Source organism: Oncorhynchus masou, chromosome 24 (genome assembly GCF_036934945.1).
Source record: "Oncorhynchus masou masou isolate Uvic2021 chromosome 24, UVic_Omas_1.1, whole genome shotgun sequence".
Classification (NCBI taxonomy): domain Eukaryota; kingdom Metazoa; phylum Chordata; class Actinopteri; order Salmoniformes; family Salmonidae; genus Oncorhynchus; species Oncorhynchus masou.
Window position 1 is genome coordinate 80,403,194 of NC_088235.1, and position 16,184 is coordinate 80,419,377.

Genomic DNA, 16,184 nt, shown 5'->3' on the forward strand with positions numbered 1-16,184 from the left:
AGGCCTACATACATTATTCATGTTACTTAGACCTAGCAGATAAATATGTATTCAGTTCAAATGGAATTAAAATTATTCTCCTCTCCATTGATGAGGACTAGTCGATACATTTTCTTTCTGAATTCAGACATTTTAAGATGTGTTTTGTATTAGCCTACCTGTTCTCAACTCCTACAAATATATACCATCAATCTTATATTCTTCAGAGACGGTCTATATCTAAGTTTCCAAATGTGCACGTTTGAACTACTGTTCTAAACAGTATAGGATATGTGCTATTACTTACTCAATATAATGAGATGGGATAGGCTATTGCTGTATATTTGGGACAAAGTAAAACTAATCACAGAGATCTTATGTTCAATTACTTATAACTGATGATGATTAGCCTCGAAGAAAAACAATTTCCCAGGGATAGGCCGAATAGTATTGTTGTAATATCACTTTAGAACCAAGAGTGCATTATCAAAACACATGCCAAAATGAGAGCAAAAAAATATGATTCACTCAGCAAATATGAACCAATCCGATACACTTTACTGAAGTGTAAAAAATAATGTTACAGTAACCATCTAAAACCTCATTACAAAGTTAGAATTAACTAGTTACTGTGTCAACCAATCAGCTATGAGAAGGCGCTCTTCCTGACCTTAGACTGAGAGGCCCAATACAGTCATTGGCCCAAAATACGGGGTAAGCAGAGAGGAAGAGGCAAAGCAAGACGGTTTACTCTGCCCAAAATCTGTCCACGACAATAAGCCTACAAAGTGAGGAGTTTTGTAATGGAGGTCAACAAAAAATGTAATTGCTCATTTGCGACGTGAGACTTATTTGATCGAATTGAAGGTTAGTTTGTTACGAATGCACTGATATAAGTGAACGAGCGTGGCACTCCGGCAACTTTTGGGGAAAAACTACTTTTATCGGAGTTGCGCTGACTGAGGGGGTTGTGCATGTTGATCACACGCGTATCTGCCCTCTTATTGGCTAGAATGTTCCAACTGATTTCGCCTCCTCCCGCCTGCCTTCCATTTTTGAGGACATATTTTCCATTGTTAGAGCGGTCACTCGACTGTCTTGTCAATATAATAGAACACCTTTGGGGTAAGTAATACAATATTAGCTAGGCTAGTTAGAGAATGACATTAAAATGTAGCCATATTACAATTAGTATTATTGTCAGATAAATGTTCCTTTTGACATATTTAATCACATCTCTGACGCATTTTACGTCATGTTCAGTAAGTGTATTACTAGCCCCTACTGTACTGACCGTTTTCCCGTTGTCCGTCCCATCGATGTTTGCTAGCCAACTATTTATTTAGCTAGCTAGTTAACCTTACATTAGCTCGCTTTATCAGAGCGAACACTAACGTCAGTTTATCAGAAACGTGTCATGATCATGCCGGAACAGTTGGAAAGAGGATTGCAGTTTTCGCTTTTACATACTACTCTCTGTCCTGTAACGTTAGCTAACTAGCTAGCAAATATTTATAATGACAAACATGTGATAGTCCCTGTCTCTCATACTCATTGAGCGTGTCAGATGAAAATGGTTGAGTATAAAGTACTAGTGTCTTTCTAATCCTATGTATCCCACTTGCATATAATTCACTGGGATAAGGATATCATGGGTGGTGTGAAGCAGGAGCAGAATGATGGACCACCACCAAGAGGCATGCCGTCCTCTGATGCAGCACACGAAGAGGCAAGAGAAGGGGAAAGGACCTGTACATACTGACATGAATAGCACTAAATTCTGTACAATTACTGGCTGTGTAACACAGACTACCCACGGTTTGGTCATCCAATCCTTCCCAACGAGTTGCTACCATTCTATAAACTGATCTAGCTTAAATGGGACAAGAGCATTGTTATGATGATGTTATGCTATGTTTCCCGACTCTTGATGCACACTTTGACATGGTTGTCATTTTATCTTTTCATCCTGGATAGCATATCCGTTCTCTTTCTGTACAGCCTGTGAAGAAGAGGGGTTGGCCAAAGGGTAAGAAGAGAAAGAAGGTTTTGCCCAACGGTCCCAAGGCACCAGTGACTGGATATGTGCGCTTTCTGAATGAACGACGAGAGCAGATCCGTGCCAAGTACCCTGACCTGCCCTTTCCAGAAATTACCAAGAGGTTGGGCGCAGAGTGGAGCTGCTTAGCACCTATTGACAAACAGGTACCTGCAGGCTTGGCTAGGGAAATGTAGAATGTATGAACAATTACCAATTATTTTCTCCAGGTTTGTATTTAGTGGCAGTGCATTCAGTAGATTTATGCGTAGTTGTAGTTATATGAATAGGTATAGGCGTGCCAGGATATGGTCTGTTTGATAAGCCCAGGTAGGCCTCATCTAAAAACTACAGGCTATCATGTTTCTTGAGGAGAAGCCTGGGATTGGAAGCTACCATCAGTGTATTAAGATCTCTTCTGTGTGTGTCTAATGGAGTTAAGAATGTACTGTAAGCTCACTCCACAGCAAGTTTAAAATGTTGCCAATGGAGCTATCCAATTTGTAACTTTTGTACAGCTCAAACTGTTGTCAAGGAGGGCAGTCACGTGTGTCTGTAAGCCGAGCATAACTGTTTCGAGCCTGTTATGTGAAGAAAGATATACTGTGATTAGCGCACATGACGTTGGTTACATTGATGCTGTTGATCTGGGTCACTCAGGTGTGCTCTGTCCAGCTGCTGGGGTTGCGGCGGAGGAGGGAGGTCAAAGGGGGCGAGTGTAACCGATGTGAACTGGCTAGCAAGTTAGCGGTGCACGCTAGTAGCGGTCAGTCAATGACCTTGCTCACTCTGAGACTTAGAAGTAGTTGTTCCTCTTGTAATGATTCTTCATGGGTGACTGTTGTCAACGTGTGCAGAGGATGCCTGGTTCAAGTCCAGGTTGGGGCAAGGAGAGGGACAGAAGTAATACTGTTACATCTGGAGTGGACTGAAGTTTTTTTGTGTGCTGACCTGACAGCGCTTCCTGGATGAGGCGGAGCGAGAAAAGCTGCAGTATGCCCGGGAGCTGAGAGAATACCAACAGAGTGAGGCCTATCAGATCACCAGTGCCAAGATCCAGGACAAGAAGGTCAAGAGAGGTGAGAGTTGTGACACATTGTATTAACTGAGGGTTGTTGCACACACAGCTCCTATTTTATCCATTTGACAGGGTGGTAAAAACTTTTTTTTTTTTTTAATCTTTCGTTCATTTGTTTTCTTTGAGCATTGTATATAATGTTTTCTTGGTGTTATTTTTCAGAGGAGTCTCCATCTGTCATTATCAATGCCAACAGTTCTGGATCAGCTGCTCTGAAGGTACACTCTTTGCCTTACATTATTTGCTTATGTTGTGTTTCTGAATGTGTTATGTCAAATTTTCTTTTTTATTTATTTCATCTTTATTTAAGCAGGTAGGCAAGTTGAGAACAAGTTCTCATTTACAATTGCGACCTGGCCAAGATAAAGCAAAGCAGTTCGACACATACAACAACACAGTTACACATGGAGTAAAACAAACATACAGTCAATAATACAATAGAAAAATAAGTCTATATACAATGGGAGCAAATGAGGTGAGATAAGGGAGGTAAAGGCAAAAAAAGGCCATGGTGGCAAAGTAAATACAATATAGCAAGTAAAACACTGGAATGGTGGATTTGCAGTGGAAGAATGTGCAAAGTAGAAATCGAAATAATGGGGTGCAAAGGAGCTAAATAAATACAATAGGGGAAGAGGTAGTTGTTTGGGCTAAATTATAGATGGGCTATGTACAGGTGCAGTAATCTGATAGCTACATTTACATTACATTTAAGTCATTTAGCAGACGCTCTTATCCAGAGCGACCTCCAATTTGCTGAATTCACCTTCTGACATCCAGTGGAACAGCCACTTTACAATAGTGCATCTAAATCATTAAGGGGGGGTGAGAAGGATTACTTATCCTATCCTAGGTATTCCTTGAAGAGGTGGGGTTTCAGGTGTCTCCGGAAGGTGGTGATTGACTCCGCTGTCCTGGCGTCGTGAGGGAGTTTGTTCCACCATTGGGGGGCCAGAGCAGCGAACAGTTTTGACTGGGCTGAGCGGGAACTGTACTTCCTCAGTGGTAGGGAGGCGAGCAGGCCAGAGGTGGATGAACGCAGTGCCCTTGCTTGGGTGTAGGGCCTGATCAGAGCCTGGAGGTACTGCGGTGCCGTTCCCCTCACAGCTCTGTAGGCAAGCACCATGGTCTTGTAGCGGATGCGAGCTTCAACTGGAAGCCAGTGGAGAGAGCGGAGGAGCGGGGTGACGTGAGAGAACTTGGGAAGGTTGAACACCAGACGGGCTGCGGCGTTCTGGATGAGTTGTAGGGGTTTAATGGCACAGGCAGGGAGCCCAGCCAACAGCGAGTTGCAGTAATCCAGACGGGAGATGACAAGTGCCTGGATTAGGACCTGCGCCGCTTCCTGTGTGAGGCAGGGTCGTACTCTGCGGATGTTGTAGAGCATGAACCTACAGGAACGGGCCACCGCCATGATGTTGGTTGAGAACGACAGGGTGTTGTCCAGGATCACGCCAAGGTTCTTAGCGCTCTGGGAGGAGGACACAATGGAGTTGTCAACCGTGATGGCGAGATCATGGAACGGGCAGTCCTTCCCCGGGAGGAAGAGCAGCTCCGTCTTGCCGAGGTTCAGCTTGAGGTGGTGATCCGTCATCCACACTGATATGTCTGCCAGACATGCAGAGATGCGATTCGCCACCTGGTCATCAGAAGGGGGAAAGGAGAAGATTAATTGTGTGTCGTCTGCATAGCAATGATAGGAGAGACCATGTGAGGTTATGACAGAGCCAAGTGACTTGGTGTATAGCGAGAATAGGAGAGGGCCTAGAACAGAGCCCTGGGGGACACCAGTGGTGAGAGCGCGTGGCGAGGAGACAGATTCTCGCCACGCCACCTGGTAGGAGCGACCTGTCAGGTAGGACGCAATCCAAGCGTGGGCCGCGCCGGAGATGCCCAACTCGGAGAGGGTGGAGAGGAGGATCTGATGGTTCACAGTATCGAAGTCAGCCGATAGGTCTAGAAGGATGAGAGCAGAGGAGAGAGAGTTAGCTTTAGCAGTGCGGAGCGCCTCCGTGATACAGAGAAGAGCAGTCTCAGTAGCTGGTGCTTAAAGCTTGTGAGGAAGATAAGTGTTTCCAGTTTCAGAGATTTTTGTAGTTCGTTACAGTCATTTTTAAAAAGACTGCTTTTGTTCCGTGTGTTAAAGGGTTGATTTGTTTTGAACTTTGTCCTCTAGGGTTCAGACTACCTGTCCAACAGATTTGATGTTCCAATATTCACAGAGGAGTTCCTGGACCAGAACAAGGGTAAGAAACCGGCAGAGGAGGGTCTCTGGGACAAACAGTGTTTCAGTGAAGAAGGTACTAACTGTTTCCTTACTAATGATTGTTTCTCTGCTCCCAGCCCGGGAAGCAGAGCTGCGGCGTCTACGCAAAGCCAACGTTGAGTTTGAGGAGCAGAACGCCGTGCTGCAGAAGCACATAGCAGACATGTACAGCGCCAAAGAGAGGCTGGAGGCTGAACTGGGGCAGGATGAGCTCCGGACGCAGGCCTTACACAGGCACCTGCTGGCCATCAAACACACCCTCGTCAGCAGTCTGTCCACCGTGGCCCTGCCAGGTCAGCACCTTGTCACTGGGGCCCTAGCATCCATCTCTGACCCTGATACTCAGCCTAATGTCTTGTACGACTTGGCTGCAATTACTTCTAGTGCATTCAGAAAGTATTCAGACCCCTTCCCTTTTCCACATTTTTGTTACGTTACAACCTTATTCTAAAATGGATTAGATAGATAAGGAAAATTGTTTATCTACACAATATACCCCATAATGACAGTGACATTTTTTAAATGTTAGCAAATTTATTACAAATAAAAACATATCTTAATTTACATAAGTATTCAGACCTTTTGCTATGAGACTTGAAATTGAGCTCCGGTGCGTCTTGTTTCCATTGGTCATCCTTGAGATGTTTCTACAACTTGATTGGAGTCTACCCTCGTTGACTGTGTTTTCTTTGCAGGCACAGGTGAGACCCCCTCTCTTGGTACCCTGGACTCTTACCTGAGTCGCCTGAGTGGTACTCTGGAGAGCAACCCTCATGAGCACCGTGCCTTGCTGACTCAGCTTCGCGATGTCCTTTCTCACCTGGACAGGTAACACACCTGTGAATTTATCTAACACCTTGATGTAGAGGTATTGAGTTATGTCAGGGAACAGACACTCTCCTATGTATTTATTTGGACAGTGAAGCGTAAATGTTTCATTTGTCTCTATACTCCAGTATTTTGAATTTAAGATTAAATGTTTCATATCAGGTGACTGTATAGAACGTCACCTTTTATTTGAGGGTATTTTCATACATGGCTGTTTTACCGTTTAGAAATGAAAGCACTTGATGTATCTAGTCCCCTGAGTTTGAAGGTATTCCCATTTTGAAGTATTTGGACAAATTAGCTGTGTTCTTATGTTATCTGTGTGACGCAAACGTTATAACAAAATCAATGAGTGCGCCATGACGTTTTTGGAATATTAGATTATCCCCGACTGTCTAGTTTTTATTCTTGTAGTTGTTAGTTCTCAATGATGATTTTATTTCAACTTAATTTTACACTGAAAATGTTTTACCATCCTGGAAATTAGGCCCACCACAGCTAAATGTATATAGGGGAAACACTAAACTCTACAAACTTGTTGGATGCATATTTGCAGTTTGCTTTGGTTGTTTCAGATTGTTGTGGCCAATAGAAATGAATCGTAAATAATGTATGGTCCTTTTGGAGTCACTTTTATTGTGAATAGAACATGTTTCCAAACACTTCTACATAAATGTGGATGCTACCATGATTACGGATAACCATGAATGAATTGTGAATAATGGTTAGTTAGAGGCACAAAGATCATACACCCAAGACGTGCTAATCTCACCATTACAAATGGGGGGGGGGGGTGATATTTATGCCTCTGAGTGTACATTACCTACAGTCTTGTGCATTACCATTCATATAACGTTGTCAAATTCAAACACATGCTAGATCTGCATGCGTACAGTACAACTTAACCTTGTTGTTTATGAATGATCACACTGTTCTGTCTTCTCCCTTATTTTCAGTGAGAAGCTATGATGGGACCTCCACACCCATTCTGACTTGATGTGGATCCTGGATGGTATAACAGGTCATATCGGTGCCCTTCAGTGTAGTCATGGGATAGATAGGATGTCTTTCTGATGTAACAGACAAATTACAAACTGATAAAACACAAGGCTCAGTCTATATAGCATTACTCTGTGGTATACAGAGTAATATATAAATTGATTAAATAAATAAATAAATTTTCCTCAGCAATCCCCACACCCCCTAATTGCAAGGTGAGTTTCTATAATTTTTTGCAAATGTATAATTTTGAGAGAAAAAAATATACCTTATTTACATATGTAATCAGACCCTTTGCTATGAGACTTGAAATTGAGCTCCGGTTTTTCCTGTTTCAATTGATCATCCTTTTTAAATGTTTCTAAAACTTGATTGGAGTCCACCTGTGGTAAATTCAATTGATTGCACATGATTTTGAAAGGCACACATCTGTCTATATAAGGTCACACAGTTGACAGTGCATGTCAGAGCAAAAACCAAGCCATGAGGTCAAAGGAATTGTAGAGCTCCGTGACAGGATTGTGTCGAGGCACAGATCTGGGGAAGGGTACCAAAACATTTCTGCAGCATTGAAGGTCCCCAAGAACACAGTGGCCTCCATTATTTTTAAATGGAAGAAGTTTGGAACCACCAAGACTCTTCCTCGAGCTGGCCGCCCGGCCAAACTGAGCAATCGGGAAAGAAAGGCCTTGGTCAGGGAGGTGACCAAGAACCCGATGGTCACTCTGACAGAGCTCTAGAGTTCCTCGTTGGAGATGGGAGAAGCTTCCAGAAGGACAACCATCTCTGCAGCACTCCACCAATCAGGCCTTTATGGTAGTGGCCAGACTCCTCAGTAAAAGGCACATGACAGCCTGCTTGGAGTTTGCCTAAAGACAATATTGATCTCTTTGGCCTGAATGCCTAAGTGTCACATCTGGAGGAAACCTGGCACCATCCCTATGGTGAAGCATGGTGTTGGCAGCATCATGCTGTGGGGATGTTTTTCAGCGGCAGGGACTGGGAGACTAGTCAGGATCGAGGGAAACATAATCAGAGCAAAGTACAGAGAGATCCTTGATGAAAACCTGGTCCAAAGCGAGCACTCAGGACCTCCGACTGGGGCGAAGGTTCACCTTCCAACAGGACAACAGCCCTAAGCACACAGACAAGACAATGCAAGAGTGGCTTCAGGACAAGTTTCTGAATGTTCTTGAGTGGCCCAGCCAGAGCTCGGACTTGAACCCGATCCAACATCTCTGGAGAGACCTGAAAATAGCTGTGCAGCAATGCTCCCCATCCAACCTGACAGAGCTTGAGAGGATCTGCTGCGGAGAAGAATGGGAGAAATTCCCCAAATACTGGTTGGCCAAGCTTGTAGCATCATACCCAATAAGAGTTGAGGCTGTAATCACTGCCAAAGGTGCTTCAACAAAGTACTGAGTAAAAGGTCTGAATACCTATGTAAATGTGATGTTTTATTTTTAAATGAACTAAAATGTCTGAAAGCCTATTTTTGCATTGTCTTTATGGGGTATTTTGTGTAGATTAAGGGGGGGGGGGCAATTTAATACATTTTAGAATAAGGCTGTAACCTAACAAAATGTGGGAAAGTCAAGGGGTCTGAATATTTTCTGAAGGCACTGTATCTGCATTGTACGGTCTTGTTCAGCTTTGGAGGCAAATGTCAGCCTTTCAGGCTTGTTGTGAACAGTCATTATGTCAACTGCCTTACCTTGTTCCATTTATAGTTACTATGGTTTATGGGAAAAAATCATGGGAAAAGCTGTTTACATGCCCTTTTCCCATATGTCTTCACTTGAAATAAGGAGATTGAAGAAGTATACTTGTGTCAAATGAGAGACCAAATGAACTGGAAAAGATCATAGCAACATTTTCAGAATAGTTTTTTGTAATGCTATTGACATTAGGGGTGGGACGTTTTGGATGAAGGTTTTTTTTGTAATGTTTTTTTTTTTTTATGAATTTGAAATTGAAGTTTTGTCTCCTTTTGTAATCATTATTTCAATTTCCAATAAAAGTAAATGTGTGTAATTTCCCGGATGAGCGTGACGCACATAGAGCATATGGTGACACATGGATGATGATGTCTGAAATGGCTTGATGACTCAATAGCTACTGATTGCACCTGCTGCCCTCATTTTATACTGGACAGAAGTACGGAACAAACGACTTGTCTGACCTTTAGTTTCTAGACCCTTCCCCCCTCACCACCACCAGATGGTGGTATAGCTCCACATAGAAACGTTGTCAGTGGTTTGCTTGAAGGGTTCTCAGTTTCTTTAAATTATACTAAATGTCTGAATTGACAGATTGATGTGGTTTAGATCCACTTTATTCGCTGGAGGCCTTTCCCAGTGTATTTCTTGCTGTGGTTAGACTTGATTAAGATATAACCAACATGCCTCCTGAAATTATGCCTAGTTGCTCATAGGTCGGCGCACGATTGGCCCAGCGTCGTCCGGGTTTGCCCAGGGTAGCCCGTCATTGTAAATAAGAATTTGTTCTTTACTGACTTGCCTATTTAAAAAAGTTGGTGTTTCTGAAAGCTTTGGGATCAGAACAAGGAGAGGCCGTTTAATTCTAGGCACAGAACATAACCGTCAGTCAAGGTTCCGATGTCATGTAAACTATTGAATTAATTTATTCTATAAATCTATGGATTCCTAAATTATACTTGAATGTATTCTTGTTCTTTTTTACACATTACACTATCTTACTGCTTGTAGTACTTGGGCCTACTTGCTCGTTGTCATTCTTGGTAGTGGACTTGAAGACAAGTTTAATGCTCTCTCTTAGATTAGATAAGTGGACCTGAGGTTAGAAAATGCTGTAGACTATATTTTGGATTTTCAGCGGGACCACGAAACGTTCAGGGAGGCCTGACAGTCAGGTGTTGCGAGCATCCTTGGTTCATCCCGTCATCACTACCGTGACGTAAGTCTCGGGAACTGTCCTTACAGTGGTGGTGCTGAACAAGATGGCTGTGCGTCGGGGATCGGAGAGCTGAGGTTGAAATATAACCCCCTAAATTGATCCATACATGAAAGGGAAAGCGCACGACGAAAGACTCGAAAGATCTGATTTTTTTTTACTGTCGCAAAACAGTGACGTACAATAGTTTCTAGTAGAAACGGAGCTGACTCCATCCACCTATTTATACAGGCTATAGAGACGGACATTACTCCGAATTGAAATATCGGTGCCGGTGGAAGACATCTGGGAGCGATCATAGCCAGAGCTAAGAGATGTCTTTGCTGTGCGTTGGCGGTAAGTGACAAACAGACTACTGTTGGCTGTCGAGAGAAATTATCTTATTTACACAGGTAACCAGTTGCTCCCCGGGCGGTTTTCTTCAATTCATCTCATTTGCAGCTGATTCTGCTCTAAAATGACTTAATTGTTGGCGTATAGGCCTAAACGACGCGCTGAATACTACATTTGTTTTAAATTGGCTGTAGTCAAATTCCTTTGACCAGAAAACTCGTATTCTTTAGGTGGCCAGACAGCCTACATAATTTTTTTAATTAGTCTACCTCTTGTTTTATTATATGACTGTCTTCTAATGATGGAGAAGCGGAATGAACACTGTCAGTCATCATAAACACTTTGATGTCTTGTTGATAAAATGGTCGCTGAACTGTCGTTATTGTAGTCTATTAACCGCAACAAATCACGCTCAAAATATGTTTGAATATTATCATAAAGCAGGCTACACAGAGTAAATATGAGTATCTGGAATATGATTGTCCGAAACTGAGTCCAGTGTTGGATTATGTCCCCGTGTGTAGTAGCTCACTAAAAAGGCGTGTACTGTAAATCCATGTTATTTTTGGTTTCTATTCAGATTTTTAAATATGTAGGGGTGGTTCGCACAGCAAATATTGTTAATTTAGTTTGTGTACTATCGCTTTTGGTTGTCTATCATAACGATGATTGCATTCCTTATGACAGCCTTTCGCTTAAGAAATCGTGACGTTTCCAAGGAAATATCCTGAATGCAGCCTTTCTATGCGGTGACTACAGTAGATTGCCTCCAGCGCTAGCCTGCTATATGTTGAATCGGTGTTGTTGACCATACCTCTTCTAGAATGATTGAAATGCATTTTCTCCAAGGATAAGAACAGTTAGTCCAATAGATTTTACCCTGGGCATTGGGGCATTGGCGCGAGTCATTCAGTCAATTTACTCTCCCAACAAAAACACCTAATAGCAGATGTCTTGTAGCCCTAAAATCAAAACAGCAAAATAGTCCCGTTTTTGATCGGGTTGTTTGAATATTAGCTGTGTTGACCTATTTTTTCCCCCCCTCAGTAACTTGTTTTCCAGTTAATTTGTTAGCTGCCTGCTCTAGATTATTTAGGCATACAGTGGACTGCTTTCGGGTTTATGCTATTGTCACATCGATTCACACCCACAGTCACTTCCCTAAAACGTTGGCCTGTCACGATTTTTCTATGAAAGTGGTAGAGTGAAATGCCAGCAACCCTAAAGTGTTTGTGGAGACAGGATATTTTCTTGGCAGAGTACTTGGATAAACAAGCTGATTGCACAGATGTCAGGATTGAGACAGACTGCCAGATATCTTCACATTTTGTTGGCATAGCAACCCTCTCCCTGGAATTTGGAACTTTTCCTTTAATTTCCCATTAGTAATGAGTGTACAGCTAAATTAGTGGTTATATAAAATCCCGTAGCCAAGGTGAGATTGAGAGACTGAGACTTTTCTTACAAGTGGCACTATTTTCACCCACTATCGAGAGACATGGGGATATGAGTACTTTTTGTTAGGCCTTCATGTAGAAATTGGAAAGAGAACATGGCATTGACAGCAACCCAGTGGAGAAGAAATGTCCCCACTGTTACCATTTCTTATAAACGCATGATTCTAACTATCAGTCTATTTGCATATCTTCAGATCATTAGTGAGTGCCCAGTGTTCAGCGAGAGAGCAGCTTTCTAGCGTCACATTACAATATCAACGAGTACACACACACTTCCTTGCAGCAATGACCGGGCTTGTTTTTAGTTGACAAGTCCCCAGTCATTTCTTCTTCCCACATGAATGTCCACTGAAGCTCTCCGTGTATTCCCCAGCATGTCATGCGTTCAGTGGCTCAGCTAGCAAGCATGAATAATGTTGTAATCCAACGGAAGGATAATTAGCTTGCGCCAGCCGAGGGCCGTTCAGCTCCATATAATCAAACGCTATATAACAATATCTCATGTTCTGTTCAGGTTCAGAATACATGATGCCTGGCTGTATCTCGACAGGCTGCTCCCTGAAAGAGAGTGAACCCTTGGCTTTAATTTCATTTTTGTTTTTCACATTCTGTGGATTCATTGTTTTTTTTAATGGAGACAGTTTTGTTCTTCATTAGGGCACATTACAATGGATCCTTTAAAAAAATAGATAATTGACCTCCATGATATAGTTTATTATTAAAATGATAATAAAGCTTAATTTCACTGTGTGCGAGTAACTTAATTCCCCCTCAATTAGATTGAATAAGACAATATGACAGAAGAAAGCAATTATGTCGTCTCATTCCTGCCAATCAGAAAGTTTCATTCTGTATCTTCTTTCTCTGTTTCTTCATAACTGAGAACTCCTCCGACATTATAGAATTCCTGCAGGCTACGTGTTTGAATTATATTGCTGTTTCTTGCTCTTTGTACAAGTACAACTGATCTGAAGTATGAGGTGCTTGTAAGCTTTCGACTGGAAAATCTCAGGCAATAAAACCCTGGAGCTCTTCCGTAGGGCGAGAGTGACTATATTTCCTACGAAGAGACACTAGCTTGTGTGCTTTTTTAAAAAGTGGGCTTTTTTTTGTAACCCTCCTAACATCATAGCTAAACCGGTTTAGCATTGTGCATTTGAGCTGTGTGAGTCCCCTTCTACCCTTCACCCCCAACCCCCTATCCACTACTGTCCCGCTGAAGTGGTTATTTTTAGTAGTGGGGGTTCTGCTCCGCCTGCACTTGGATGAACAGAGAGATTAATGGAGCACGAGCCAAATAGATAGAGAGGGAGCACACGCCACATGGCAGAAAGAGAGAGAGAGAGAATGAGAGGAAGAGTGAGAGGGAACAAGAGCGAACGAGGGGAAGAGAGAGAGAACGAGAGGAAGAGTGAGAGAGAACGAGGGGAAGAGAGAGAGAGAGAGAGCGAGAGAGAACAAGAGGAAGAGTGAGAGGGAACGAGAGAGAGAGAGAGAGAGGGAACAAGAGGAAGAGAGAGCGAGAATCCAGACAGTGGATTGAGAGGTTGATGATGGGGGAGAGAGAGAGAGAGAAATTTCGGCAGTGGATTGAGGCTGATGATGGGGAAAGCACTGTGTTGGAAGGGAGGGGGTGGAGGGATGGTAAGTGAGAGAGACATGGCGGAGGTGCTGAGGAATAGACAGCTGAAGAGGCTGGCTGAATGATTGGGGAGAATCCTGTTAGCTTCAGCTCTGCAAAGGGAGGCGGTGGTAATGGAGCTGGACGTCTCTTTTGTTCTGTGTATTTTGCAGTGTTCCATGGAATCACCCTACAGGGGATAAAGTAGTCTGTTATATTGAGTAATGGTGAATCATGAAAGGCTGAGCTCGGAAGTTGGTTAAGTGCATCCTCTAACTCCTCCTCCTGCCCTGCAGACTAGCAAAATCATATTTATATTCAGATAAAACAAACATCCTCTTCAGGGTCTGTTGGGATGAGCTATTTTAGGAAAACAAATACATCCAATATTGTCACGCTGCTTCACCATTAACTGACTCTGACATAATAACCTTATCATGTCAAGTCAGACAGCAGGAGACACAATTTTATTTTATTTCATTTTTATTTTCCAATAGCTGAAATCTTGTGTGACTTCATAAAAAAGCCATTCTTGTGATGGCTGTTATGATATGGATTATTCATGCATTCGTGCTCCAGCAGGACCCATAATGATAGAGAACGTGTCAGTAGGTCATTAGGACTGGCCATGCCAACCATGTGGGCATCTGAGAGCAAGCCCACTGCCACATTCCACTGTGCCCTCAGAGAAAAGCATTGGAGGTTATTTTATCCAACTCTGTGATTCCAAATGGGCCATTTTCCCCTAAGTCCCTTTTCTTAACTGCAGCTCTTAGAGATGAAGTGAGGGGAGGCATTCACTGTGGATTAGAAGGAAGGCTTTGAATATTAAAGCCCTGAACATGGGGTTACTTGGCATCGGCAGGGCGGGCGTGTGGGTGGGCGCGGGGTTAATGAATAATGAATGGGTCAGAAAAAAAGGATTGCAGACCTAAAGTGATCCCCAGTTTATAGAAGGTGACAGTGGTACCTTTATCTTAACAGACCTGCTTTCATTCTGTCACCCTTACTGGTCATCATATGTGAGACTACGTGTGTACAGACACACACACACACACACACTGAATCCTGTGTGCTCCTCTTCTCTCTGAACACCTCTCACCTGAGCTTACCGCTGAGAGCCTTCCACTCAAATAGAGCTCTTGACATCTGTTAGTGAATACAGGCTTTGATGTTAAGACCCAGGCATTCTGCCATCAGAGGAAGTGTGCCCAGGCTGACTGAATTAGGTCCTTCCTTCCTCCTCCTCCTACGAAATGCCAGGGTCTTGTCATCACCCACAATCCCCGCATGGGCTGATATGCATATTGGAATATGAAAAGAATATCTAAGATTTCTGATCAAAATTGCAAAATGAACATATGTTTTGACGCTGTCTTATGCAGCAAACCTTTTCAGCTCAGGAAGGTGTGGGTTGTTAATAGCTTTGTTGTTAGAAACCTGAATCTCTTGATTGATTGACCCCATTTTGTTTTTATCCATTACAGTATGGCTCACGCTTTTTTTCTTTTTTTTTTCTGTTTTGCAGTGAAGAAAGCCAAACTCGATGGACCCCAAGGTGAGTTGAGACACGTTTGACTTCGTCTTAAAAAGTCTTAAACACTGGTTTGTTTGATAGTAACACTGATATTCCTCATTGTTCCACAGAGAAATTTAACACCTACGTAACGCTGAAGGTGCAGAATGTCAAGAGCACCACCATTGCTGTGCGGGGCGCCCAGCCATGCTGGGAGCAGGACTTCATGTTGTAAGACTTCTTCCCCCTCTCCTCCTCTCCCTCATTTGTTCGACCTCTTCCTCTATCCCATCCCACTCTTCTTCTTCCTCCTCCTCCACCTCTCCCTCTATAGGAAAGACTTACTAGTTTCTCTCTCCACACGTTGAGCTGCCCTGGGTCCTAAGTGCTCTGTCAGTGATGAGAACACAAGGCTCTGGATGCCTGATCTCAGATACGAGATATGCAACTGTTGAGCTAGGCAGCCAGCCAGCCAGCCAGCCGTCCAGCCAGCCAGCCAGCCAGCCAGCCAGCCAGCCGTCCATGCAGCCGGGGCAGGCAGTGACACTAATGTGTTAACACCAGAGCGCACACATGTTGTGTAACACGGACTGCAGGGACTCCTGAATAAATGTTTTAAGTAGTGACGTTTAAGGTGCCCAGCAACACTCTCATTGTTTGGAGTGCCACAGTCACTGGGCATGAGTTCAGATGAAGCCTTGGACAGGGCACTTGTCACAGAGTCTAAATGTTTTTACTACTGATAACAGGAACAGGAAGTTGCCACCAAATAAGTACCTTTTGCGTCCCCTCTTATGTTCAGTAGAAATTGTGCACAAATATTGAATTTTAAAAGCCTGTAATATTAAATGAAGTGCACTTTTAATATAGACCACATTCAAAATTCAGCTTCAGTTTAACCCACTTAAAACCAACATGTCTCCAAGTTTTCACCTTCACTGTAAAGCCCTCGCTATTTTGTTGCTTTGACACAGTCATTTCTGAAGATGATTATTTATTTCATGTTATTAGTGATTCATTTTAAGGGGGGCGGACCTGTTACGTGAACTGAGATCTCATTTTAATTTGGTGAAATTATTATTATTATTATTATTTTTTTCAAGAGAGACATTGAACATCTAATAGTCAAATCATA

At 42.9% G+C, this 16,184-nt stretch overlaps 2 protein-coding genes across 3 annotated transcripts in view; both read left to right on the forward strand.

Moving 5' to 3' along the window:
* The first annotated feature begins 709 nt into the window (after positions 1–709).
* LOC135512772 (SWI/SNF-related matrix-associated actin-dependent regulator of chromatin subfamily E member 1-related-like) lies at positions 710–9,222 on the forward strand. Of its 2 annotated transcripts, none has more exons than XM_064935132.1 (9): positions 710–1,104; positions 1,625–1,708; positions 1,957–2,184; positions 2,976–3,096; positions 3,258–3,313; positions 5,272–5,341; positions 5,439–5,654; positions 6,057–6,189; positions 7,146–9,222. In XM_064935132.1, the coding sequence occupies exons 2-9, from the start codon at positions 1,631–1,633 to the stop codon at positions 7,156–7,158; spliced, it is 915 nt and encodes a 304-aa protein (XP_064791204.1). In that variant the 5' UTR covers positions 710–1,104; positions 1,625–1,630; the 3' UTR covers positions 7,159–9,222. The 2 variants fall into 2 exon arrangements, with proteins under 2 accessions (XP_064791204.1, XP_064791205.1); XM_064935133.1 differs by having other exon boundaries at positions 1,981–2,184.
* A 940-nt stretch (positions 9,223–10,162) lies between these two features.
* The window catches only part of LOC135512773 (protein unc-13 homolog A-like), a 56,580-nt gene continuing 50,558 nt past the window's right edge, over positions 10,163–16,184 (forward strand). Inside the window, exons 1-3 of the mRNA XM_064935134.1 lie at positions 10,163–10,458; positions 15,062–15,091; positions 15,181–15,280. Coding sequence (XP_064791206.1) covers positions 10,437–10,458; positions 15,062–15,091; positions 15,181–15,280 — 152 coding nt within the window. The 5' untranslated portion in view covers positions 10,163–10,436. The remainder of the gene's footprint in view (positions 10,459–15,061; positions 15,092–15,180; positions 15,281–16,184) is intronic.